Source organism: Phascolarctos cinereus, unplaced genomic scaffold (assembly GCF_003287225.1).
Source record: "Phascolarctos cinereus isolate Bilbo 61053 unplaced genomic scaffold, phaCin_HiC Scaffold_4;HRSCAF=312, whole genome shotgun sequence".
Taxonomy (NCBI): Eukaryota; Metazoa; Chordata; class Mammalia; order Diprotodontia; family Phascolarctidae; genus Phascolarctos; species Phascolarctos cinereus.
In genome coordinates this window covers 262426122-262454036 of record NW_027555847.1, presented here as the reverse complement: position 1 = coordinate 262454036, position 27915 = coordinate 262426122, and the positions used below count along the sequence as shown (strand labels likewise).

The window sequence follows — 27915 nt, the reverse complement described above, 5'->3', positions numbered from 1 at the left end:
GAGAGAGGGAAAATCTTTCCCTTTACTGCCCTCAGTAGGTTAAGAGAAAGAGAAGGAGAAAGTAAAAGCAGGCTTTGCAAAGGTTTTGTTTTTAATAGTATTTTATTTTTTCCAATTACATGTAAAGACAATTTTTAACATTCATTGTTGAAAATTTTGAGTTCCAAATTTTCTACCTACCTCCCCTCCCACCTCCCTAAATCAGTAAGCAATTTGATATAGATTATATATGTCTAATCATGTAAAGAATTTCTATATTAGTCATATTGTGAGAGAAGAAATAGACCACAAGGATAAAAACAAGAAAAAAATGAAGAATGTGAAAATAGTATGCTTCCATTTCTATTCAGACTCCCTCAGTTCTTTCTCTGGATGTGGATATCATTTTTATCACAAGTCCTTTGGAATTGTCTTGGATCACAGTATAGCTGAGAAGAGCTGAGGTATTCATAGTTGACCATAGAGCTATGTTAACTGTTACTATGTACAATGTTCTCCTGGTTCAGCTCGTTTCACTCAGCTTCAATTACTCTAAATCTTTCCTAGTTTTACTGAGAGCATCCTGCTCATCATTTCTTATAGCACAATAGTATTCCATTACATTCATATATCACAACTTGTTCAGCCATTCTTCAATTGATGGACATCCCCTCAATTTCTAATTTGCCACTACAAAAAGGGCTGCTATAAATATTTTTGTAGATGTAGGACCTTTACCCATTTTTATGATCTCTTTGGAATACAGACCTAGTAGCTGAAGTGCTGGATCAAAGGATATGCACAGTTTCATTGTTCTTCAGGCATAGTTCCAAATGGCATTCCAGAACTGTTGGATCAGTTCCCAACCCCACCAACAGTTTTACAATTGTTTTGCAGGTAATTGTGCAGATATTTTTGCTAAACAAGCATAATATTTTCTGAGCATCCTGTCAAGTTTGATCATGTGCTTTGAATGCAAAGTCACTTTTTTCCCCTACTGTACAACAATGCTTCCATTTATATTATATTTAGCCCTCAAATTACCTATCAATTCCTCCCAGATCAAAAGCCCAATCCATTATGCTCTGCTCTACAATACTTGCCAATACCTGTTGCCCCTAGTTGAATTAACCTCATCCTTAAAAATCCACCCTCTAGAGTAGGTTTGACTCTTCCTTGGAATACTACAGTTTGTAAAGCTGTTTCACATCTGCTTCTCACAATAGCCTTGTGAAGTAGATAAGACAGGGATCCTCATTTGTCAGATGAGAAAAACAGCCTTGCTCAAGGTCACACAGTTAATTAATGGCAGAGACAGAACTTGAAATCATATCTTTTGACTCCAAATCCACTGTTCTTTCTAACATACTTTGCTCCTCCCCCAAAAAGGCACATTTTCGATTCCCTGTGTGCTACTTTAGTGACAGTAAGAAGGGGCTGGAAGGGTTCTCTGGCAGTAACACTCCTCTTCACTATGTAGGAAGAGGCATTTGTGGCATTGTTCTCCCTGTAATTTGGTCTATCATCTTTGTCTTTCCTCTCTCTTCAGTGGACATTCTGCTTTAGTCCATTGTGGGTTTCATTCACTCTACAGTGAGCTAAATGCTATAGGTTCCCTGCTCCCTCAGCAATGAAATTTAGACTGTGGTTTTTTCTGGTCTAGGTTAGCTGTGATCAATAAATTTCCCTGGGTTACAAAATAGCATCCTGTCTGCTTTAGACTAGGATTTAGTGGCTAGGCTCTACCTTCCTTTCAGGAATCATTTAGATCAGATTAAGTTCAGGCTGGATGTGAGGTGGACAATCCATATGCTTTCACTTGGGGCCAAGACCTATCTGCCCTCAGGGAATGAAGCTGATATAGGACATTGTTCTGTGGCCAGTGTCTGAGGACAGGCCTCCTGAGTTGGGAACAGAGAGTTAGGAGGGGAAATGTCAATCACCAGTAGATAGTAGGAAGGGAGCCCAAGGAAGATCTGATCTAGAAAGGTCATAAAATCGGTGACTTACCATACTGGCCCAAGAAATGGGCCCTAAAGCCACCATATCCTATGTGTCCTAAGCACTGTTTTCTCCTACTAAGTCAGTAAATGTGAGTTGACCTCTTACCTGCTGGGTCAAATATCTAACAGTATCATAGATACCACCCCAGTCCCCTAATCCTGTTAAACAAACCAGATCTGGTAATCCAAAGGGCCCTATACTTCATTGCTTTTCTCCCTCCCTCTTTGCTTCTACTTGGTTTCCAGGGTTCATTCATCATCCTTGAGAAGGGGTTTTTCCTCTCCCTCTTTAGGAACTTTTTCCTTACTTTTGGCCTTACCTACAGCAGCCCCAACGCCAGCCCCTATGCTCCCCCCAACCACTGTGGCACCCATAGTGGCCCCAGCTACAATGTCTCCAGTCAAAACAGCGGCTGCCGTACCAACTGCCATTATACCACCAGTTGCCACCCCCAGGACTGCAGCCCCAACAAGTCCACCCAAGGCAGCAGAATAGTTACGGAAACGATTTTTATAGGATATATAGAAGTCTTTAACTCTCTTCTCAATCTCTTCCTGAAAGTTGTTCATGAATTGATTCTTCTCTGGGCCCCTTCAAAGTCTCCTCGAGACTATTTAAGATTGTATCTTTTGTGGTTGAGAGGCTTTTCCACATGGTTCTAGGAAGAGTCTCCAAACAAGTACACATGGACTTTGTGGAAGAATCCTGAAAGTGTGGAAGAGGAAGCTGTGACTGCTGACTGGGCACCGAGGGAATTCAGATCCCTTTCATTCTGAGAATTCAGGCAACCTTCACCCTAGTCCCCCACTACCAGTCCAGATGAACTCAACTATGCTTTAAAAATAAAAAGTTTTATTGTTGCCTATATATGTATGTATGCATGTATATGCATATGTGTATATGTATATCACTTTTTTTTTTACAAATATGCCCCTCCCCTGGCACCCAACACATCAATTTCATCAGACAGTATATGCAACATTGTACACACATACTTCCCAATGTCTTCACTGAAAGATGGAAGCTGAGTCTGGTCATTACAACTGCAGACAAGAATTCAGGCTGGTTGGGTGAAAACCAATGACTTTGGTTCCTCAGCCTGCTTTTACTTCTCACTCAAACTCATTTGAAGCCAAGCCAGGGAGGATATTGGAAATGTGTTAAATTGTCTGAACCTAAAGCTGGATTAATTTAGATATCTGTTAATTATAATTAACAGAAAGCTTTGGTTTCCAGTACAGAGGGTCCAAAAATAAAGATCTGGTTTTAAATTTTTAGCTTTGAAACTCTTCTGGGCTTCTGTCACCTGGTTCTAGTGGCTAGTCAACAAATAATGATTAAAGAGCTAGTAGCCAGGCCTTATGAGGCAGAAGATTTAACCAATACATCCTAGCAGACTTAACTTGAAAAGGCTGAGCTGGCTCTGAAGAGATGAGATTACTAGGGGAGACTGGAAACTTAGCAAAATAGTGCCCAGAGAGGAGAACTCTGACTCTGTGAACCCAGTGGAACTCACCAGGGGACATCAGTGATCACTTTCTAATAAATATAGAGGGGAAACTGACTACTTCTGATTCCTAGGATCCCCTATGTTCCCTGGGGAATTCATGTATAATAATAATAGCTGTACATGCTCACTCAGGTGAGCATATGGTGATGTCTGTATATATGGGATAAAAATATTCTACATTCATGGAGGAAATGTCCTATTACAAATCTGCTTACTCTGCTATTTCATTAAGCACCTTTGCTTTGAACTAATTGTATCTCCTGGATGACTAGAGAAAAAGTAGAAGTATCAGTGGGAATTAAGGAGTTGTAGAGGATGTCTTGAACCTAGGGCAGTTCTGGGTAGCTCACCCATGAGAGGGACAATGAAAAGCCTGAGGGCTCACCTGCTCCTTCACAAAGTCCTCCAACTCTTTCCTAGCAGCTTCAATCATCCTCATATTACGGAGTCCAGTAACCACCTATCCAAAGAGAAAAATACCCCTTTCATGTTGTCTTTCACCCTATTCATCCTGGAATTCTGTCCCAAGCCTCCCACCTACCTCCACTCCCTACTTAATCCTAACCCAACCCCACGCTCCCTTGAAGACAGCTGCTCTGAATCCATGGACCTAGTTCTTTACCCAGGACTAATATCCTTCCCAGAAGTATTAGCCAGGACTTTACCGACTCAAACGAGGACGAATATCCAAATTCTTTTCTCTGTAATGTGCTGAAAAGTTTCTGCAGATAAATTTAAAGTGATAATTAGGGATCACAAGAGAACAGACAGCTAGGTGAAAGATTTATGGAAGTTACAGAAGTTGCTAGTACCTTCATGTTCTCAGCTAATTCCTTCCCAGTGAGAATATGTCCATCTGAACGCCTTTTCACATGCTCGGTGGCTGAATTGCAAACATCAGTGATGTAGTCATGTAGATAGTGAGAGAAATCTGGATCCATATCTGAGGAAGAGAAGATCTGTGATCCTGGGAGATCTGAGTAGTGGAGGGCAGGGTGGCTGGAGTTTAGAAGGGAAGCAGAATGGTAGAGGGGCCAAGATCAGTTACACTCTGAGAAGGGATTATGGGGATGACTGGATAGAGGGGCAGTCACCTTCTGGATTTCCATTGCTGCTCATTGTTATTTTTTTTCCAGGATATGGCAAGAGATAGCAGCAGGCTTGTTTGCTCTTAAGAATCTTCTGAATCCTGGGATATCTGTCAGAAATTTTCTGAGGAGACAGCAAGATGTCAGGATGAGCTCCACGCTTCAGGTGGTAGCTTCTTTCTCCCTTCCAATGTTCCTGTGGCCCTCTCCCACTTTGAATGTCCACACTCCAGTGGTACCTTTCTTTCCTCCCTGAACCCAGGCCTCATGTCCTTTCCCACCATCCTCCAAAAAGTTGCCAAATTGATATTCTTAAAGCATAGGTTCTATAAGTCTGCTCAAGAAGCTTCAATGGCTTTTTATTGCCTCTGGAATTGAATAGAAACTTGTTTGTTTGGTATTTACAGTCCAGACTACCTTCCTAAGTTCTGTACATTACTGCTCTTCATACACTCTGTGAGCTAGCCAAACTGACTTGCTGCTGGCTGCTCCCTGCACTTGCCAGGTCTTTCCCTCCTTACTCCCACCTCAAAGCTCACCTCAAATGACTCCTGCTAAATGAAACCTCTTCTGATTCTCCTCATTTTCTAGTGCCCTCCCTACAAATGATTTTATATATGCTTATACATGTACACGTTGTCCCCACCACCACCACCAAGAAAGTATGAGTTCTTTGAGGGCAGACTGTCTTGCTTTAGACTCAGCTTTCTCAGGTTCTAGTACACTCCTGGCTCAGTAGTAGGCATTTCATTAATTATTATTGAATCAATAAATCGATGAATCAAATCAACGTTCCCACTTGCCTGGATCACATCAATCATGTGTTTTTGGCCTCTCTTCTTTCCAAATCTAGGTGGATGAGACCAGTCACGAACTAAGAGATTCAGATGCTGGAAAAGTGGAAAAGGTAAGAAAGCTTGACAAATGGATTCTGGAAGGGGTCAGAGTCTCAAGGGAAATAGTTCCTCACCTGTACTGGTTCCATCTTAAAACATTCTCCTATCTCTTCAGCAATGTGGAGGAACATCTGGTAAGAAAATATAAGTTAAGGCTCTTCTTGTCACAGGACCAAGATATGCTTAACTGTCACCCCCCTCCCCCCCACACACCCTCCAGGTCCCTTAGACTCTCCTGGAGAAACCAGAGATCCTTTCCTTCCATAGCTACTGGTCCTCATGACCACACTCTGACACCAGAGATTTCCTATTCCAAACCTAGTTCTTTATCTCATATCACTTCCTCTCTTCCCCCCCAACTCCCAGGAGAAGTTCAAAGTATTTGCTCACCTCCAGATACTCCAGATCTGTTTTTTTTCAGCATCCGAGAGACATTAAGAATCTAGGAACAAGGAAGAGAAGGAACTGGGAAGGAGAGCAGGGCAGGAGAGCCTAGAAAACTTGATCATTGAGCATCTCAGAAAGTATGAACCCTTCTTTTTAGGACAAGTACATTCTCAGAATGGAATTATTACTTCTCATGAGAGGAAGAACACTTATTTTGCAAAGCAACATCAAGAACCTTGTGGCTAGCAAATCCTTTTCCCCTCTTGTCTTCAGTGCAGAAATCAAACCTAATCTAGTTTAGTTAGAGTAAGAGGCAGGGATTACTTAGGGCCAGGAGATAGTAAGCACAAACCTAGAAGCCAGTGAGAATCAAGCCATCATTTTCACTAAGAACACAGTAGGTGATCCAGATTCAGTTTTTCTGGTCTAGAAATCTCATTCCTTTTCGGGGGGGGGGGGATAGATATACACAAGATACATGTCAACAATACAATGATTTACAAATACAAATTATATCCACTTTAAATCCTATTTATGAGGTCTGGAGGTTTAGAATGCTGGGACCCCAGATCACAACACACGGGCTCTATCTGAATAAATTCAACTCAAATCTTCTTTCAGCCAGAGAAAAAAGTTTATTAGAGATAAACAGTACAAGCCAAGCTCTTAAGGAATCTGAGCATTAGTGAAGCCTGTAAAGAGAAGCATGCATGAGAAAGTCTCTGTGTTTAAATGGGGGCCAGGGTGGATCTTATATACACTGAAGTAACTTTAGGTGACCAGAGGAGGGGCTTGGAAAAGAGGGTATGTGAGAATTCTGATTGCAATGTCTGAGAGAATGAATAGACAATGGGAACAGATAATGAAGGGAAGTAGAAGGAAGAAGTTTGAAAGGCATCTGAATAAGATCAAAAGATGGGGCTAGGGCTCTCAAAGGGAGATGAGGGGAGTTGATAAGGAACTATTTGAGACCCAGAGTAATAAAAGTTAAAGGCCTGGGGCTTGTAGACCAGTGGGAGCCAAATTCTTTTTGTAGAAAGAGGCAAATGTCTCAGCTTCTGAAACTGAATGATGGGCCCATACCCCATCATTTCCCCCTCAAACAAATGGGACACAAGTTCCTCTGGGGCAAGGGGCGAAGGTCTTGGCTTCTGAAACTGCTTCCTGCTGGCAACGGGTGTAGAGCTGTCCCTCCCTGGCTGGGTCCTGTTACAAAGGGTGAAACTTCAGAACCCAGCTGATGCTAGGTTCAGTGGGCTAGAAAGGAGAGGTTGATATACAGTCTGAGCAGTCATTTGGAAGTTGATGGCTCTAACCTTAGAAGAAAGGAACCTGGTAAGAATATTTAGTAAACATAGACCAAACAAACACAAGAGAAATATAATCAGTAAGGGAATAAGAATAGGGGCCAGTATAGAAAGAAGCCAGGACTCCCATGAAAAAGATGATTTTGGAGCATTGAGATTATTGGGAATTTCTTGCATCTAACTAGCCTTTTCCAAAGCACATTCAGTGCAGAGCTCTACCTGCCCAGACTTATTAATGAATATACAAGAAGATATGTTTGCTAAACCACATACACCCCCACTGGAGGGAAGCAACTAGTCAGGGCTATTCTATTATCTAGAACTGATGAAGATGGGATCTAGACCCCAAAAAGGAAAAACCCTGGACCTTCTCACATGGCCAAGTCTCTGGAGGTCACCTGAGGCCTTTCACTGTGGCCACACCCAATCTCCCCTCCATTGTCTAACCTCCCTATGGCCCCTGGCCATTTCCCACTCTTAATCCTAGCTAGGCTCCATTGTCCAGGTCCCAGGAGTTCTATTCACCCCAGTTTACTGGCCACTCCCATTCAGATCTTCCTTAGACCTCTCCTCCAGTCACCCCAAACTACTTGGCCACTCCTAGATCCCTCCCACAGTCTTTCTGTATATAAGGTCCATCTTTTCTCCATTAAGATGCTTAGATTCCTAAAATCTAGCCACTACTGGGATTTAGAGTCTAGCTACTGCTTAGTTTCTTAAAATCTAGCCCCGGTTTAGATTCCTATAATCTAGCCAATAGTTCACTAATGTTCAGACTCCTTAAGAATCTGCCCAATATGATGGATGTTCTAATGAACTTTGTCTTTGTTTGAAAGAAGGCTTGTGCAGGGCCTGCATGTTATGATTTGGGGATTCCAGGACCCCTAACCTCTAGACCTCATCATATGGTTCCCTGTACCTGGAAAAACTGCCTATACCAAGCTCCTCACCAGCTGGGGACTTGAAGGTATGTAAGCCTCCCCTCTTCCCCTAATCCCTTTTTTTGCCCTGCAATAGGGTGGATTTCCAAGCAACTAGAAAGGCTTGGCTTGGAAGTGCTTTTTGGGCCAAACCTCTCAGGTCCCATTAGATCAGACAGCTACCAGGTTGTCTTGAACTCAGCCTGACTCTCTCAGGCTATTGGTCCAGTGGTTCTCTTCAGACCATGGACGTAGGCATACCTTCTAACTCCCTATGTGGAAGTATAGGCTCAATCCTCTCAGTTCTCTCAGTGCCAGGGACTTGGGAAAACTTAAAGTACTTCTCTGGGCTTTTCACTTTTTTGTCTGTTTCTGGGCACCTTATTTCTAAATCTTCCTTTAAGGAGGGAGGGACTTCCAGTCCCCACTCCTGCAAAGGTCAATCCTCAACGATTCTTGAGGATTTGCCTTTGGGCTGCCTTTTAGGAAACTGGGAAAAATTTAGTTTCTCAAAAGAAATTAAAAAAGATAAGGCTGGTGTCCTTTTGCAACACCATTTGGCCTCAGGATCACCTGGAAAATTATGAGGCATGGCCCGTTTTGGGGACATTACACCAAAATTCACACTCAGAGTTAAAAGGATATTGTATCAGAGAAGGAAAATGGGTGGAGATTGCCTACATAATGACTTTTGTGGAACTTTCTCAAGACCCATTCTCAGAAAAGATTGTAGGATGCTCATAGCTACAGCCACCCCACAAATGGGGAATGAGAATCAACTGGACTTTTTGGATGACCTTCTTTTTATGGCTCCCAGGGCTATAGCACCCTTTCAGTCCCTCCTCCCTCCCTATTGTCCCCATCCCCCCCCCTTTCCATTCCCCTCCCTTCTTGCCTCTTCCCCTTTTCCTCCATCCCAACCCCCTTCCCACTCTGCAATTTCTCCTCAGACCCCTGCTCAGGAGGCTACCCCTACTCAGGTTTTGGTGACACCTCCTCCCCAGGCCCTTCACCTCTGAGGCAAGGACCACCTAGACCTTGGCCTCAGCCCCAGCCTCAGTGGTATCTCCTCCGTTGACCCCTCCCACTCCAGTTTCCAGCTGATTTTTCCCTTTGCCAGCCAGCATTCCCCAGTCGCTCACTTAGAAGAAGTGGGACTTCCTATCTCCCTTCCTCCCCAGCCCCTGTTCCCACAGAGCCTTCAGGGCTTTTTCCCCTAAGGGAAGTTCCTGTCTCCCCTAATGGGACAATTAGAGTGCATGTTCCATTCTCCATTTCAGACCTCATTCAGGTCAAAGGGAAACTGGGACAATACTTAGAAGATCCCACTAAGTTTACTAAGGGCTTCAGGAACATGTCCCTACAATTTGAGCTTTTTGGGGGTGATTTGCAATCCTCTTCTCCACCTGTTGTACTCCACTGAATAGAAGAGGAGAATCTGGGAACAGGTCCAAAAATTTGAGGATCGTTTTGTTACTGATAACCCCACAAAATACCCCCCCTCCCAGGAACAGCTGCTGTTCCCATTACTGACCCAGGATGGGATTATCAGAAGAGTGAGCACAGGGCAAAGAGAGACCACATGGTAATTTGCCTGTTAGACAAATTAAGAACTGCATTTCAAAAGCAAGTAAATTTTCAAAAAATTAAGGAAATTACTCCAGGAGAAAAGGAAAACCCTGCCCTTTTCCAAGACAGGCTAGTAGAAGTTATTAAAAAGTTTGCCAATTTAGATCCTGACTCTAGAGAAGGGGCAACAATCCTTAGCATGTATTCCAGTAATCAGTGTGTCCCAGATTTTAGGAGGAAACTGCAGAAATTGGCAATGGGACCCCAAACACCTCAGGCCCACTTACTGCAGAACGCCTTTGGAGTGTTTAACAACAGAGCCAGTAGCAGCGGAGGAAAGAAAAAAAGGGAAAGGGCTGGAGACAGAGAACATGCTCAATTCTTGGCTGCTGCCATAGCCAGGAAAAGACCCAAGGGTGCTCCTGGCAACTCTGGCAGTGGGAAAACCTGCTTTGGATGCCACCAGGAGGGTCACTGGTCCAAGAAGTGCCCCTCCAGGTCATCTCCTATTGGAGGAAGCCAGTCAACTCAGGCAGTGAGGGCCCCAAAGAGGCCCACTGGTCCAAGGAATGTCCCTCCAGGGCACCCACCCCAGAGGGAGACCCCACAACCAATGCCTCTGGGACTGTGCCCAAGATGTGACCAGGAGGGAGATTGGAGGAAGGAAAAGTGGTGGAGACGCCTCCCTCATCCTCCAATCTTCTCAAGACTGGGAATGACAAGGGGGACTGGGGCTTGGTAGGGCTCCTGCTTTCTCCATGGATCTCACTGAGCCCTGGGCAAAAATGGAGGCTGAAGGTAAGGTTGCCCACTTTATCATGGCTATGTTCTCTGTTCTCTGTTTTAACCAATTACTCTTGCCCTACCACGCCTGGACCTGTTTGGTCTTGGGCATTTAAGGGAAAATTAAGGGATGTCTCTAGACATATCCCCTCCCCTGCCTATTTGAGGATCTGCTGTTTGAATACTCCCTTCTCTTGCCCTGCCCCTTTGTTGGAAAGGACCTGATGGTGAATTTGGGGATCCAGTCTTCCCTAGTTAAGCCTCCCATATCACATTTCCCTCTGTTTACCAGAACTCCCTGTGTTCCCCAGAAGTGTGAGAGACAGTTGAGCTAAGTTTTTGGCATCAGGTAATTACGTCAAGCAACTTTTCATACTTGGTTATCACTAAAATAATTTGACTAATGTTGGTTATTGCTTTAATGTGTAAATTTGCCAAAAAGCTTGTTTGGGTTTTGTCTTGCAAGGAATTTGCAATTATATAAGAATAATTGGCTTTTTATACCAGAAAACATTTAAATTTGAGATGTAAAGTCCTTGCAAAGGTTTTCCTAAACTGTGATTAGCAAACCAACTTGTTTGAGATAAAAGCTGGTGGGATTTGTTTTGAGTTGTCTGATGGATCATAACAATCCATCAATAATCAATAATCCACCATCTGAGAGAAATGCCAGAAGTTACTCAGAGAGAATGTGATACTGGTGGGAAGTCAGCATGGGGAAAAGCTGAGAGGACAATTTTAGCTTCAGTCTCCTGGCTCAGTTTCCCCATTATGTTGCTTTGAAAAGTAATGTTACTCACCTGGTTAATCCTGAGTCTGGTTATGGGGTGAATCTGATGCTGCATGGTTGGAAAACTGAATTCATCTTCCGCTTCCGGGAGCCAAGAAGGCAGAGTAAAAAGCAGTTGCTCTCACCCTCCCCTATCAACCTCTGAAATCCCAGAAAATATCACCCCAGAAAAAACCCTGGAAGAGCTGAACCAGAAGAAAGACAGGGAGCAACAGAGCAGTAGCCCAGTCTCACTTTAGCACACCAGGAGGAGATCCTGGTGACTGGGCATTCTACAACAAATAGGTCTCCAAATGCATCAGCAAAAATAAGGGAAGCAGCATTCATCTGAAATGAGCTGAAGAAAGCAACTTAGAGTCTTCCTAAAGCCCCAGTCTTGCTGATTCCAACCCAACACCAGGTAAGCTGTCAGAACCCTATAGCCTCCAACTGCCAACCAGGAGGAGATCCTGAAGCCCAGGTGATAGAGCAGGCAAACACCAACGCCTGGACCTCTGAAGTACCTCAATGAGGGCTGGGGAACCAGTGGAAATCAGCTCAGAAAAGCACCAGGTGCCTCAGCATTGTACAGCAAAGGAGCCTCCCAGATCTAAGGAAGGCAGCACTGCAAGGGACCCCAGGCAGAGAAACACCCTGCAGCACCCATCTAAAAAGAGCTGAAGAAAGCTAAAGGGAAGGAAAAGCAGGCAACCTAGAATTGCCTGAAAGTTCCAGCCTTGCTGATTCCAGCCCAACACCAGGTAATCTGCCACAACCCTACAGCCTACAATTGCCAACATAAGAGGCCCCAGCACACAAAGCTAGTGACCAAGACCTAGGCTCCCAACACAAGAAGCTTGGGTCAGTGCCAACTGCTCCCCAGCAGGAGAGCTCAATCTCTTTAAAGGCCAAGGAATAAAGAAGCACTATGACTAAAAAGAAATGCACCATAGATTCATATTATGAGAAGAGTGAAGATCAAGACAGAAATTCTGAAGAGGACAACATTGTCAACAAACCCACTTCTGCAACATCAAAAGGGAATATGAACTGGTCTGAAGCCCAAAAAGCCTTCTTAGAAGAGCTCAAGAAGGATTGTAAAAGTCAAATGAGAGACATAGAAGAGTCCTTAAAAAATACAATTTTGGCCAATTGGAAAAAAAATACACTGAAGAAAACAATTCCTTCAAAAATACAATTGGCCAATTGAAGAAGGAAGTAAAAAACTAACAGAAGAAAACAATCTGTTAAAAAACTAGAATTGGACAAATGGAAACTAATGTCTCTATGAGAGAGCAAGAATCAGTCAAACAGAAACAAAAAAATGAAAAAATAGATGAAAACATAAAATACCTCATGTAAAACAACCGACCTGGAAAATCGATCAGGAGAACAATTTAAAAATTATTGGACTACCTGAAAATCATGATGAAAAAAAGAGCCTGGACAGTATCTTTCAGGAAATCATAAAGGAAAACTGCCCTGAAGTCCTAGAACCAGAAGGAAAATAACCATAGAAAGAATCCACATCACCACCTGAAAGAGATCCCAAATTGAAATGCCAAAATATAATAGCAAAATTCCAAAATTACCAGATGAAAGAGAAGGTGCTGCAAGCAGCCAGAAAAAACAATTTAAATATCATGGAACCACAGTCAGGATTACACAGGACCTTGCAGCTTCTACATTAAAAGACCGCGGGCATGGAACATGATATTCCTAAGGCAAAGGAGCTTGGATGCAGCCAAGGATCAACTACCCAGAAAATGAGCATCATTTTTCAAGGGAGGAGATGGATATTCAACAAATAGGGACTTCCAAACTTCCTGATAAAAAGACCAGAGCTCAACAAAAAATTTGATCTTCAAGTACAAGACTCAAGAAGACATAAAAAGGTAAATGGGACAGAAAGATACAATATGTTGTTAATAAGGGCACTGTTTAAATCCCTACAAGGGAAGACTTGCAACTCTTGAGAACTGTATTGTTATTACACCATGTTAAAGGAGTATACATAAAGAGGGTGGATATTAGTTGACTTTGATGTAATGATAAAAAAAAATCTAATCAAGTGGGTTAAATGGATCCAAATAAGTGGATTATCTGATCTTAGAAAATGTACTGAGAAAGGAGGAGGCAGACAAGGGTAAATTCATTACAGGAAAGACACAAAATTATTACAGCAGAGGGAAAGAAGGGAGGGGAGTGAGCATTGTTTGAACCTTACTCTCATCAGATTTGGCTCAAGAAGGTAATAATGGTTTACAGAAATCTAACTTGCCCTATAGGCAGTAGGAGGGAAAAGGGAAAGAAAAGGGGGGATAAAAGGGAGGGAAGAAGCAGTAAGGGTAAAGGGGAAGAAAAGGGAAAGGGATAATAGAAGGGAGGAGGGACTGAAGGAGGTGGTGGTCAAAAGCAAAACACTAGTGGGGGGGAAAGGAAAAAGGAGAAAAAAACATAAACGGGGAAAAAAGAAAGGAGGAAAAGACACAGATAGAAATCATAACTGTGAATGTGAATGGGATGAACTCTCCATAAAAGAAACAGATAGCAGAATGGATTAAAAACCATAATCCTACAATATGTTGTTTACAGGAAACACATTTGAAAAAGAGTGACACATACAGGGTAAAGGTAAAAGGCTGGAGCAGAATATATTATGCTTCAGCTGAAGTAAAAAAGCAGGGGTAGCAATCCTGATCTCAGACAAAGCAAAAGCAAAAATAGATCTATCAAAAGAGATAAGGAAGGAAACTACATCCTGCTAAAAGGCACCATAGACAATGAAGTAATATCATTACTAAACATATATGCACCAAATGGTATAGCATCCAAATTCTTAGAGGAGAAGTTCAGGGAGTTACAGGAAGAAATAGACAGCAAAACTATACTAGTGGGGGACCTCAACCTCCCTCTCTCTCAACTAGATAAATCTAACCACAAAATAAACAAGAAAGAAGTTAAGGAGGTGAATACAACATTAGAAAAGTTAGGTATTATAGACCTCTGGAGAAAACTGAATGTGGATAGAAAGGAATACACTTTTTCTCGTGCATGGCACATACACAAAAATTGACCATGTACTAGAGCATAAAAACCTCACAATCCAATGCAGAAAGGCAGAAATATTAAATGCATCCATTTCAGATCATGATGTAATAAAAATTATATGTAATAAAGGGCCATGGAAAGATAGAATAAAAAATAATTGGAAACTAAATAATCTAATCCTAAAAAATGATTGGGTCAAATCATGCAAACAGTCAATAATTTCATTCAAGAGAATGACAACAATGAGACAACATGCCAAATCTTATGGGATGCAGCAAAAGCTGGTCTTAGGGGAAGTTTTACATCTCTAAATGCTTACATGAATAAAATAGAAAACGAGGAGATCAATGAGTTGGGCATAAAACTAAAAAAACTAGAAAAAGAACAAATTAAAAATCCTCAATTAAACACCAAATTAGAAATATTGAAAACCAAAGTAAAAATTAAGAAAATTGAAATTAAGAAAAGTATTGAACTAAAAAATAAAACTAAGAACTGGTTTTATGAAAAAATCAATAAAATAGTTAAGCCTTTGGTTAATTTAATTAAAAAAAAAGAAAGAAGAAAACCAAATTGCTAGTATCAAGAATGAAAAGGGTGAAGCTACCACCAAGGAAGAAGAAATTAAAACAATAATTAGGAATTATTTTGCCCAACTATATGCCAACAAATTTGACAATCTTAGTGAAATGGATACATATTTACAAAAATATAAATTGCCCAGATTAACAGAAGAGGAAGTAAAATACTTAAATAACTCCACCTCAGAAAAAGAAATTGAACAAGCCATTGATGAACTCCCTAGGAAAAAATCTCCAGGGCCAGATGGATTTACATGTGAATTCTATCAAACATTTAAAGAACAATTAATTCCAATACTATACAGACTATTTGGGAAAGTAGGTGAAGAAGGAGTATTACCAAATTCTTTTTGTGATACAAATATGGTGCTGATTCCATACACCTCTATGCCCCTTGACAGCAGAAAGCAGTTTCAGAAGCTGTGACCTTTGCCCCTTCCTCCAAGAGAATTTGGGTCCCATTTGTTTGAGGGGGGGAATGATGAGGATGGGATCTACACCCCAAAAAGGAAAAACCCTGGACTTTCCCCCATGGCCAAATCTCTGAGGCTATAATCCCATCAACTGGCTTTTCATTGTGGCTATGCCTAATCTGTTACTCTTAACCTAGCCTAGACTTCCCTATGTCCCCAGGCCACTTCCCACCCTTAATCCTATCTAGGCTCCATTCTCCCTTGGCCACCCCTGGAGTTCTATTATCTCATAGACTACTTGGCCACTCCTAGATCCCTCCCATAGTCTTTCTGTATATAAGGTCCATCTCACTTCCATTAAGATGCTGGGATTCTTACAATCTAGCCACTGCTTAGATTTTCACAATCTAGCCAATAGCCCACAGATGCTCAGATTGCTTGACAGTGTGGTTAATACAGCAAATCTTCAATAAACTGTTTTTGCCTGAAAGAAGGCTTGGGCCAAATTCTTTCAAGCAGGACTCACGTGTTGTGATTTTGGGATTCCAGGAATCCTAACTTCTAGACCTCATCAGAACCACTTTTGCTAAGGAATCCAAAGATTGCTGGATCTCTAAAAGACCATAAGCTGTCATCTTTGCCAACTGGTGAATAGTCTCTGTAAGGTTAGAGAGACTGTGTTCATGTTGTAGATGACCATACCAGGGAACAACATACTATGCTCCCTTTTTAAGAGACCAGGAGACTTTCCCCCAAAATCCATGCTTTGCCCTTAATTTAGAGACTGTGTGGCATTGAAAATGGAGAAAGGGGGTGCTAAAAATCCAAGAGTGCATACCCCAAAGTCCTTGTAGGATGTAAAACATTGGATAACCAAGACAGTAGTTCTGGGGGTCTTGCCATGTGTTTGCACTTTGTTTCACCTCTTCCCCAAAATTCTTGTCACTAGTGGTATCTGCACAGGTAGTGCAGGTTGAATGATCAGCAGAAAGTCTTACAAGCCCTCCCTCCACAGGGCAGCTAACTTGTCTAGTGGCCTTGGAACTTGTCCCCCAAGTAAGGGAATATTCCCCTGCAGAGAAGCAGGTGTTATACAGACAGAGTGAACCATAAAGAAGTGGCAAGCGTAAATGGGGTGGCAAAAACTTCTGAGAAAGTCATATTGGGGAGGTGGACTTTTGCAAAGATGGCTTGTAATGGGAGATAAGAGTTGCCCTGTGGGTGTGAATTGTCTAATGAGTTTCCCAGTTTAACTAGGGAGTTAACTTCCCACTTCTGGAGGCCAAGTGTACATTTAGAGGCTTCATCAATTAGAATGAATATAGTAGCCACTGCCCAGAGGAATGCAAGCCATCCAGCAGCTACAGAGTCTTGTTTTGAAAAATGAGCAACCTGGCTAGGGTCAGGTCCTAAGGACTGGGTTAGGGGGGTGGTGGTCAATGTAGATTTTAAAATCACAAAAACTTTATCCTAGTTTGGGCCCCACTCTAGAGGGAGTGAGTCAGGGCCCAGAGGAGCATCATAAAAAAGCTTAACACTAAAACTATTATTAGGGATCCAGAGTCTACAGAATCCAGCTATACCTAGAAAAGTTCTAAGTTGTTTCTTAGTGGCTGGTAATGAGGATGGGATCTAGACCCCAAAAAGGAAAAACCTGGACTTTTCCCCCAGGGCCAAATATCTGGCATTCCCCTAAGGCTATATTCCCATCAACAGGCCTTTCACTGTGGCTATGCCCAATCTGTAACCCTAGCCTAGACCTCCCTAAATCTCCAGGCCACTTCCTACCCTTAATCCTATCTAGGCTCCATTCTCCCTTGGCCACCCCTGAAGTTCTATTACCTCATAGACTACTTGGCCACTCCTAGATTCCTCCCATAGTCTTCTGTATATAAGGTCCATCTCATCTCCATTAAGATGTTGGGATTCTTATAATCTAGTCACTGCTCAGATTTTTACAATCTAGCCAATAGCTCACAGATGCTCAGATTCTGTAAGAGTCTGGCTACTATGGTAGATCTTTAATAAACCTTGTTTTTGCCTGAAAGAAGGCTTGGGTTGAGTTCTTTCAGGCAAGACTTGTGTGTCATGATTTTGGGATTCCAGCACTCCTAAACTCCTAGACCTCATCAGCTAGGACAAGGAATTCGTGGCCCAGTTACTTCATAGACTGGCATGCTATCTGGACTTTGTTCAAAGAGGCCCTATAGCCTGGAGTTCCCAAGAAATTAAGCACTCCTGAGGCAGAGGCCAAAGAAGCCTCCTGGCTGGGACTACAAATACAGGATGGGAAAATACTTTAGGGTCTCTGAGGTGAATAACCACTGGGGTGGCAAGAGTAGCTCTCCCAGGAGTTCCCTGATCCCACACTGTCTCCCACACTTCCAGGGGAATATGGGGAGGTCTGGCACACAGAGGGAAAAGGGAGATGGGAGGCTTAACTAGAGAAAATTGGCTCCTCAACTTCACCATCAGGTTCTTTCCCAAAGAGGGGGCAGGGCAAAAGGAGAGCATAAGGAAGTAGTGTTTAAACAACAAATTCTCAAATAGGCAGGGGAAAGGGTATGTCTGGAGACATCTCTTAGTTTTCCCTTCAACGCTGTTGACCAGATTGGTCAAGGGGCCAACAGGGCCAGAGAAATTGGTTAAAGCAAAGAACACAGACATGATAAAGTGGGTAACCTTACCTTCAGCCTAGATTTCTGCCCAAGGTTTGGCCAGAGAGATGGAGAAAGTGGGAGTGTTGCCAGGACCCTGGCTCCCCTGTCCTCCCTAGTCTTGGGAAGACTGGAGGACAGGGTACTGGGGGGCTGCTCTACCACTTCTCCAACCTCGGGGACAATCCTTCTTCCAATGTCCCTCCTGGTCACATCTTGGGCAAGGTCCTTCAGGTATCCATCCTGGGGGCTTTCTCCAAGGGGCCGAATTGGAGGGGTACTCCTTGGACTAGTGAGCCTCCTGGTGGCATTGAAAGCAGGTTTTCCCACTGCCGAGTTGACAGGAACACCTTTGGGTCTTTCTTTTCCTGACCATGGTAGCAGCCAGGAATCAAGCATGTTCTTTGTCTCTAGCACTCTTCCTGTATTCTTTTTCTGCTTTAACTAGGTCCCTGTTGTTAAAGACTCCAAAACCTATTATCTCCAATAACTGGGCCTGAGGTGTTTGGGGTCCCTTTGCCAATTTCTGTATTTTTCTCCTAATATCTGGGGCAGTTTGGTTAATGAAATACATGCTAAGGACTGCTGCCTCTTCTGGTAGATTCATGATCTAAATTTGTATACTTTTTAATAGCTTCTACTAGCCTATCTTGGAAAAGGGCAGGGTTTTCCTTTTCTCCCTAAATAATCCCCATAATCTTCTGAAAATGTACTGGCTTTTGAAATGCTGTTTTCAGGCCTTCTAAAAGGCAAATTACCATGTAGTCTCTCTTTCCCCTATCCTCACTCTTCTGATAATCCCATCCAGGATCACTAGCTGGAGCAGCAGCTGTTCCTGGAGAGTACCTACCTTCCAGTCCTGGCTAGGGGTTCGGGGATCCCGAGATCAACACATGCAGGCCCTGCCTGTACGAATTCAACCCATATCTTCTTTCAGCCACAGAAAAAGTTTGTAAGAGATAAACCATACAGGCCAGACTCTTAAGGAATCTGAATATTAGTAAGGCCTGTAAAGAGGAGGGGGCATGAGAAAGTCTCAGTGTTTAAATGGGGACCACGGCAGATCTCATATACACTAAAGTAACTCTGGGTGGCCAGAGGAGAGGCCCAGAAAAGGGACTAGGTGAGAATTCAGATTGGAATGTTAGACAATGGGAATAGATAATGAAGGGAACTAGAAGGAAGAAGTTTGAAAGGCATCTGAATAAGATCAAAAGGTAGGGCAAGGGCTTTCAAAGGGAGATGAGAGGAGTTGATAAGGAACTATTTGAGACCAAGAGTAAGAAAACTTTAAGGGTTTTCTGGGGCCTGTAGACAAAGGGGAGCCAAATTCTTTTTAGAGAAAGGGGCAAAGGTCTCAGCTTCTGAAACTGAATGATGGGCCTATACCCTATCACTATGACCTTAGAGATTTTTTCAATAGCTACTCACCATTCCTTCCCAATTACAGTAATATCAATAGCAAGCCTATCCCATTAAGGCAGTACATTGAGATGCCTTTTTTCAGATGAATCAAGGGATTTTCATCATTTCTCTTTGGTTCAGTTACTGAGTTATAATTCAATTTTGGCCTAGTAATCCTATAATAAGCTGGAAGGAAAGCTGTCTTAGAGAAAGAACCCACAGGCTAGGGAACAAAACACGTGGGCCCAGGCTATCACCTGATGAGAACTGAGCAGCATGCTGAAGGCCACGAGCTTGGCATTCATTTCCTTGTCCTGTTCTAGACTTATGGTCCCTTCTGTGTCCACAAGAAACACAGCCACCTGGAGAGGAGAGGGGAAAGCCAGAGCATGAGGTCGGCATCATGGTCCTCTCCTCCTTCAGTGCCTTCTTCCCTCAGAACTTCCTCAATTCTTCTGCCCTTTCACCTACCTGATTTCCTTCAGTTTCTCTCCTCTCTTCTCTCTCTTATTTTCCCCATCCCCTATACCCACCCTCCTTTCTCTTTTCCATTGTCCACCCCTTAGCTTCCTGGTTTATGCCTCCCACTTTCCAGTCTCCTTCTCTATCTCCCCTGTTCTGGACTCTTACCTTCCTCCCATCCTTCTGCAGAATGAATGGCTGGCTCCATAGCCACAGGCCCTTAGTGGTGCACTGGTCTCCTGGTTCACACTGGAACCCTGAAAGACCTCTTCCTCTTCTCATCCACTGGGGATCCTTGGACTCCTAAAGGAGATAGAATTAATTATTTCTCCCCAAGAGACAGATATCATCTATATGAAATCTCCCCTTTAGAACTTATTTACTCCCTTCTCAAAATCCAGGTCTAGGCATCCTTTCAGAAGCCTTTTTTTTTTTGCAGTTGGGGTTAAGTGACTTACCCAGGGTCACACAGCTAGTAAGTGTCTGAGGCCAGATTTGAACTCAGGTCCTCCTGACTCGAGGGACTGGTGCTCTATCCACTGCACCATCTAGCTGCCCACCTTCAGAAGCTTTTTGCCTCAACTCATTTCTCAGGGTTCCCATCCTTCCCTCCCCTCCACCTGTCCAGGACATGGAATCCCAACCCCAGGCCTTACCACACCCTGCAGTCCTCGGATTAGATAGTTGAGAAGGAAGGACTTTCCTGTTCTCTGTTCCCCCTGGACAGAGATGAGACAGACTGGACTGTTCTTGGCTTGAGGGTGATTCAGACATTGATCCAGAACCTCCAAAGAGAGGGTCAAATACTTTCTGGAGTCCCCTTGAACCAGCTGCTTTGCCTCTCCATTGCAAGCATCACATGGCTTCTGAGTAGAAGAAGGAGAGGTAATGTAAATTGCTAATCTTCTTGGATCTGACCCTGGAGTACCCACCTCTATTAAGTATAATGAAGGAATTCCCCATCTTTCATCCTAATCTTTCTAGATTTAACCCAAAGTTCACAGGCAAAATGCAATTATTAAGTGCTTACTATATGCTAAGCACTATGCTGGTCAAACTTAGAAAATCGTTTTTTCCTTCTTTAGATGAGACTGTGGAGCCCCAATCCCTGACCTGTTTTGAGTTTGCATTCTGCTGTAGGAAGTTCACATTCTCTAATAGATTCTGGAGCCGGGTGTCTGGAGCTAGCTCCTTCCCATCACATCTCCTCCTGCACTCAGGGCATCGAGGTGGTTGGGAACCTGGAACACCTGAGTCCCAATGACTGGTGATGCATTGAGCACAGAAGTTGTGGCCACATTCAAGGGAGACAGGATGTCGAAACAGATCCAAGCAGATGGAGCAGGTAAGGTCAGGCTTCAGGAAATCCAGTGTGTCATTTGAAGAACTCGGTGAGGGCTGCTCGAAAGGCAGCTGGGTCTAAGGATGAAGAACAAGGTGTCAGAGAGAAGGATGTCTAGATCTGGGAAGAGCTGCAGGAGCTAATGGGGGGTAGTTGGGATGTGGTGGCAGGGATGTTCCATTTAAGAGAGGAGAAGTTTGAGAGGAACGATGACCAAATGTGGTTAGGCTATTTTGATATATAATTTCTTTTTATTTTATTCAGCAGAGACATGGTTTATTAAAGATCACCATATTGGCCAGACTCTTAAGGAATCTGAACATTAGTGAGCTATTGTCTAGATTTTAAGAACCTGAGCACTTGGTTAGACTCTTAAAGAATCTGAGCACCTTTAATGCAGGCCAGATGGACCTTATTTACAGAAACACTGTGGGAGGGATCAAGGAGTGGGCAAGTAGTTTGGGGTGACTGGAGGAGAGATCTGGGAGAATGGGGTCTAGGGAGGATCTTGATAGGAGTGACTGGGAGGTAGAATGGGGTCTAGATAGGATCAAGGGTGGGAAGTAGCCCAGGGCCTTGAGGAGGTAATAGACTGGGGAGGGCTGGGTAGGTTAAGGGTGACAGAGAATTGGGAGATTGGGCATAGGAGATAAGGAAAGGCCAGTTGATAAGATCATAGCCTCAGGAAAATGCTAGAGACTTAGTTCAAGGAGAGTCCAAGATGGTGTTTTTTCTAGGGCCTGTAGACAAATGGGACCCAAATTCTTTTGGGGAAGGGGCAAAGGTCTTGGCTTGGGCCTGTATACCATAATTCCTCCTTAAACAAATGGGATACAAATTCTTTTGGGGTGAGGGGCAAGGTCTTAGCTTGGGGCCATACCCCCTCATTCCCCCTTTAAACAAATGGGACCCAAATTCTTTTGAGGTAAGGGGCGAAGGTATCGGCTTTGGAAATTGCTTCTTTTTGGCAAGGGGCATAGAGCTGTCCCTGCCTTGCTGGGTCCTGTTCAAGGGGTCAGACTTCAGGTTCAGTGGGCTAGAGACCTTGCACTTGGTCACAGGTTGGTATATAGACTGAGCAGTCATCTGGAAATTGGTGGCTAGGACCCTTCCAGTCTTGGCTGGAGCAGACCAAGGTTGGGCAGTTTTCCCAGTCAGGGAACCAAAATGTTTAGGCTTAGGGAACCATATGTTGAGGTTTGGGGGTTCTGGGACCCCTGAAATAGCAACACAAGGATCCTGCCCAAATGAATTTGACCCAAGCCTTCTTTCAGCCAAAGACAAGGTTTATTAAAGATTCACCATAATGGCCAGACTATTAAGTAATATGAACATTAGTGAGCTATTGGCTAGACTTGAAGAATCTGAGCACTTGGCTAAACTCTTCAAGAATCTGAGCCAATTTCTTTCTTTTTTTTTTTTTTAAAATACCTCTTTGTGCATCAGTTTCTCTGTGGATCACTGCAGGAAGGAGAGACTGCTAAAGAAGTAGGGGAGGGGAATTCTTATTCTTTTTGATCCCAGACTGATTTGTTTATTACAAAATCTTGGAATTAAAAAGAATATCATAGCTTTTCCAGTCTAACTTGTTACCCAATGCTGGAATGCCCTCTAACATACTGTATGAATACTTCCAGAGATGGGAGTTTTCTGCAGGTTCCCCCAACCCCCACCCCAAAGTAGACTATTCTCTTGCTGGACAGCACTAATTTTTAGAAAGTACCTCCTTAGATAGAGCTGAAATCTCTGCCTTACTGTAAATTTCACTGACTGGAAGTAATTTTGCCCTCTGTAAAAGGCAACAAAGAACAAGATTCTTTCTTCCCCACAATATCCTTTAAGATATTAGAAAATTAATATAATGTGCCCCCTAAATCTAGACTTCTCCAGACTAAACATACCCAATTCCTCCTAATTTGGACTTGGCTTAGATATTAATGAACACTTCTACTTACAAATGGTCATTTCTGTTTTCCATCAAGATGGATTCTTTATGTCCTTGAAGATGAAATTAAAAAGTGACAGAGATATGACAGAACACAGTTAGTGCTGGACCTTGGTACCCCACACTCCTCTCATCTCTGTTCCCTTCCTATCCACTTGTCCTCCCCCTCCACCTCATTTCTTCCCCCTTTCTACTCTCCTCCTATTATCTCTATCTCATTCATTTTTCTTCTCTTCAACTCTATTTATCATCCTCTTTCTACTAGCCAGCTAGTAGATAGATAGAGTGGCTAGAGTACTGGGTCTGGAATTAGGAACACTTGAGTTCAAATCCTGCCGAAGATACTTTCTAGTTGTGTGTAACCCTGGGCACGTCATTTAACCTCTGCCTGTCTCAGTTTCCTCAACTGTAGAATGAGGATAATAATAGAATCTAGCTCTCAAGGTTGTTGTGAGTCAAACTGTGAAGTGCTGAGATCAGTGTCTGGCCCACAACTGGCCCTTAATAAACGTTTGTTTCCTTCCCCCTTCACTGTTCTCCTCCTTAGTCCTATCCCACTGTCCTCTCCTCAGGCCTAGTCCTCATTCTTTCCCACTCTGGTCTGCTCAACTCTATTGCTCTGCCCTCTCTCTGTCTTCCCCCAGTCCTACTCCTTTCTAAGTCCCAGTGGTGCACCTGCTCAGCCCCTGGCCCCTTTACTTTCGGCACTAGTTTCCTTCTATATTACTGTCCTCCCTTTAGACCCATTCCCCTCCCATTCCACTGTCCTCACCCTCTTCCCTTCCACTGTCCTCCCTCCAGACCCATTGCTTTCCCTTTAGGAGCAAGGTCTTATTTGTCAGGTCCACAAACATGTGGAATAAATGGGGTAAACCAGTTCTATTCCTGGAAGTGACTAGTTGGGGAGGGGGTTGGGGGTAGGGATGAAGCCAGGAAAGAGTCAGGGATGTGGGGAGAAAGGAGAAGATGTGAGACTAAGGGAACATATTTACCTACCTTAGGAGTGTACTTGCTCTAGGAAAGGGAAGAATGGAAGGTCTCAATTCAGTCTTCAATCAGCTTCTGTTCAAGAAGAAAAATGGAAGTACTCTGGGCAGTATTAGAGGAGGAATCTTTAACCAGGAAATAGCAAAAAGGAAGTTATAGGCTCAAAGTTTAGAGAAGAGGAAGGGAGACTAGGCAGAAACAGATTTCAGGCATGCAAAAAAAGGATGTTTGAACAAGAGAAGAAAAGGTGGAAAGGGAGACATGGTCAAGCCAGTGGAAACACAGCAAGTTATTTCACTTACTGTTAGTAATAACTTTTATAGGAAAAACAAAGACTCCCAAGGTAGATGAGGCAAGCTTATTTATTATACATTTTCTTGCAAGAAGAGGATGTCCTGCTAGAGGCGGACACACCCTACAAAAGTGAAAGCAAGCTGGTATATTTCTGTCCTGAAATGCAAGGTCCCTCCCTCCTTTCTCCATTGTTTGGATCCTTCAACGTGTGCAACTTCCTGGAAACACCTACTTCCTATTACTCCTAAATATGTTCATCCCTCCCTCAACATACAACATTGTGCCTAAAATTGTGTTAATCCTCCCCCAGGGGAGGAGAAGATAATATTCATAGACTCATTAAGCACCCACAGTTTGAGCAATTTGTAAATTTTGTCCTACTTTCAGCACTTTGAACCACACTAGTAGTTTTGAAAAACAATTCTAAGTAAAACCGCACATTTCACACCTCTGTTGAACTTTAAGACCACTTCCTCTACATCTGTGGAAGTCACAGAGTCAATGTGATTCACATTTACCAAACATCTGCTTCATGGAACTGTGCGCTAGGCTCTAGGAGAGATCTTCAGCTTAGAGAAGACCCTTCTCTCATGTAGTTCTAGTCTAAGGAATGAGGGGAATGATTGACTCTGGGATCAGAGTCCAGAGGAAGGTACTAGGGAAAAAGGAACAACTCTTCTGAGAATATCAGTAAGGTTGGGGGTAGTGGAGAAAACTCTTAGAAGGGAATTCAGGGACAATTTGAATACAGAGAAGATTGGAATTAATCAAGAAATCCTTACTGATGATTTTAAAAAGACATGGAAAGACTAATGCAGAGTGAAGTGAGCAGAGTCAGAAGAAAAATTTATACCATAACATTAATATTCTAAAAATGAAAAAGTTTGAGAACTTTCACAAACTGATGAGGAATGAAATGAACAATTTACACAATAACAACCACTCTGAGTCCAACCAAACAACTTTGAAAGCTGTAGAAACGATGATGTATTAGAATGACCACTCATGCTTCCAGAGGACTAGTGATAAAATTTGCTAGCCAGGAGAGACAGGTGAGGGATTTAGGGTGAGGAATGAAATGTATACAAAAATATATACATCCATTGAGGGAATTTGTTTAGCTTGACGATGAAGATGTGTTACAAAATTTTTTTTTGATGGCATGTGGGCAAAAGGGAGAGAAAAATAGAAAATAGATAGAGAAAATAGGGGGTGATATAGATATGAAATGTTCCATGCACTTTCATCACTTTCTGATGAAGTCATTGTACTATTAGTTTTACTTTATTGCTTTGCTTTGCTACAAGAGCCCTCTCACAAGGTGAGAATGATCTAGAAATGATCTATAAATCTGATCATGTAAGAGCAAAGCACTTCAATAAAATTTGAAAAAGAAAAAAAGAAACATAAGTTCATTGTTAAGTAGAGATTTTTTTTCTTTTTTGTATCTACATCCTAGGATCTAGTACAGGGCCTAATAGGTGCTTAATAATACTTGTTGATTCTGTGAATGACTTAGCTAACTCTCAGCAACACAATGATCCAAGACAACTCCAAAGGACTCATGATGAAAAATAAGATCTGCCTCCAGAGAAAGAATTGATGGAGTCTGAATGTAGATTGAAGTATACTTCTTTTTACTTTCTTTCTTTTTCTTTTTATTGGGGAGGGGGTATCTCCGTTTTCTTCTACAACATGATTAGTATGGAAATAAGTTTTGCATGACTCCACATGTATAATTTATATTAAATTACTTGTCTTCTGAAGGAGGAGGGAAGGGAGGGAGAGAATTTGGAACACAACATTTTAAAAAATAAATGTTAAAAATCATTTCTACATGTAATTGGAAAAAATAAAATATTTTTAAAAATAATACTTATTGATTGTGAGGGGCAAAGAAATCTTTACTGAGAACCTATTATATGCATGGTACTGTCCTGAGCAAGGCAGAAGAGACAAAGATGTGCAAGGCATAGTTCCTGCCCTCAAAGACCCTAGGTATGGTGTCATAGAAAATAGATACGGGGGCAACTAGGTGGCACAGTGGATAGAGCACTGGCTCCGGATTCAGGAGGACCTGAGTTCAAATCCGGCCTCAGACACATAACACTTACTAGCTGTATGACCCTGGGCAAGTCACTTAACCCTGTTTGCCTCAGTTTCTTCTTCTGTAAAATGAGCTGGGAAAGAAAATGGCAAACCACTCCAGTATCTCTACCAAGAAAACCCTAAATGGGGTCATGAAGAGTCAGAGATGACTGAACAACAAGACTCATAGATTTGGAGCTGAAAAGGACCTTAGAGGCCATCTATTAGAGTCCAACAACCTTCACTTCACATATGAAGAAACTGAGGCCCAGAGATCTAGCCTCTGATGCTTACTATCCAGTCTACCTACTCACCCTCTCTGAGCCTCAATTTCCTCATCTGTAAAAATGAAGTAGTGTACTAGCTGGCCTCTGAAGTCTTCCAGCCCTGGATCTATGACACTGTGATCCGGTGTGCATAGGTTCTAGATAGAATAGATTTGGAGCACCAAGGCAGAGACTTAGGAGAAAAGTGTTTGGATTCTGAAAGAGAAATGGAGCCTATGGGCCAGAGATGAGGATCATGCAATACTCACCATTACTTCCCCTTCCACAAACGTCCAGCACAAACCAAGATGTTGTGTTATTCCTCTGTAGGAATTTGTAGTAAGGGAGAGACAAATACTGACTCAGTACTGCTGGGAGAATTTCCTCTTCCTGCTTTAAAAGATTAAATCAAATCCACCCCACCCTGTATGATCTTCCTTCCCAAATCCAAGCCTATTGTCTCCCCATCAACTGCCTTCCCCTCCCAGGCTCCAGTTGCCAAGGGTTCTTTCCTCCCCATACCTCACTTCCCTCGCCGATCTGGCATCTGGCTAACTCCCCTTTTTTGGCCCTTACTTGGCTGATTTTCACTTTCAAAGTAACTGGCCCTAGATAAGAAAAATATTCACTCAGAAAGAGCCTCTGGTGGCTGATGTCCTCTGGGTATCAGTTACATAGATTGACAAATTAACAGGCACTAACTTTTCTAAGACCCAAACTTCCTAGACCTTCCCCAACCTCCCCCAAAACCTAGCCCTTCCCCAGAGCCCAGCTATAGGGGCTCATGTCGCCCTGAATCTCTCCACTTACCCTCACTTATCACATTCCTTTTCCTTTTTAAATCTTTGTTTCTCTTTCCAGTCCCAGTGACAAAGTCCCTGGATGTGACCAGGGATCAGTGAAGCATCTTACAGGTACAAAAGCACTCTGAGCCACAGGGAATGATGGAGGTCAGGAAACAAGGTGGAGGAAGGGAAGGAGACCAAAAGGTGGGGCCCCATTGAGGTGTGCCCTTAGGGAGGGCCCAAACTGAAATACATCTTGAGAGCCCTGATCTTAGCAAGCTGGTCTTAGGGAGTAGCAAAGAATGAAGCATCAGTGGAGAGCATCTCTGAGAGTAGTCCTGGGTAAGTGTCATAGCTTACATGCTTTTTTTTGCCTTTTTTCTTTTTTGTGAGAGGCAATCAGGGTTAAGTGACTTGCCCAGGGTCAC

General features: G+C 42.9%; 1 protein-coding gene across 1 annotated transcript; it reads right to left on the bottom strand.

The window, feature by feature from the left end:
- Positions 1 to 83: 83 nt before the first annotated feature.
- LOC110220518 (RING finger protein 112-like) lies at positions 84 to 22565 on the bottom strand. Its single transcript, XM_078151744.1, is given in 15 exon segments — positions 84 to 2573; positions 2575 to 2688; positions 3879 to 3953; positions 4159 to 4215; positions 4306 to 4436; positions 4588 to 4705; positions 5385 to 5471; positions 5552 to 5608; positions 5868 to 5894; positions 5896 to 5919; positions 19576 to 19680; positions 19949 to 20083; positions 20437 to 20646; positions 20894 to 21199; positions 22554 to 22565. Coding segments are annotated over 15 exon segments (1800 nt in total). The 3' UTR covers positions 84 to 2231.
- Positions 22566 to 27915: the final 5350 nt, after the last annotated feature.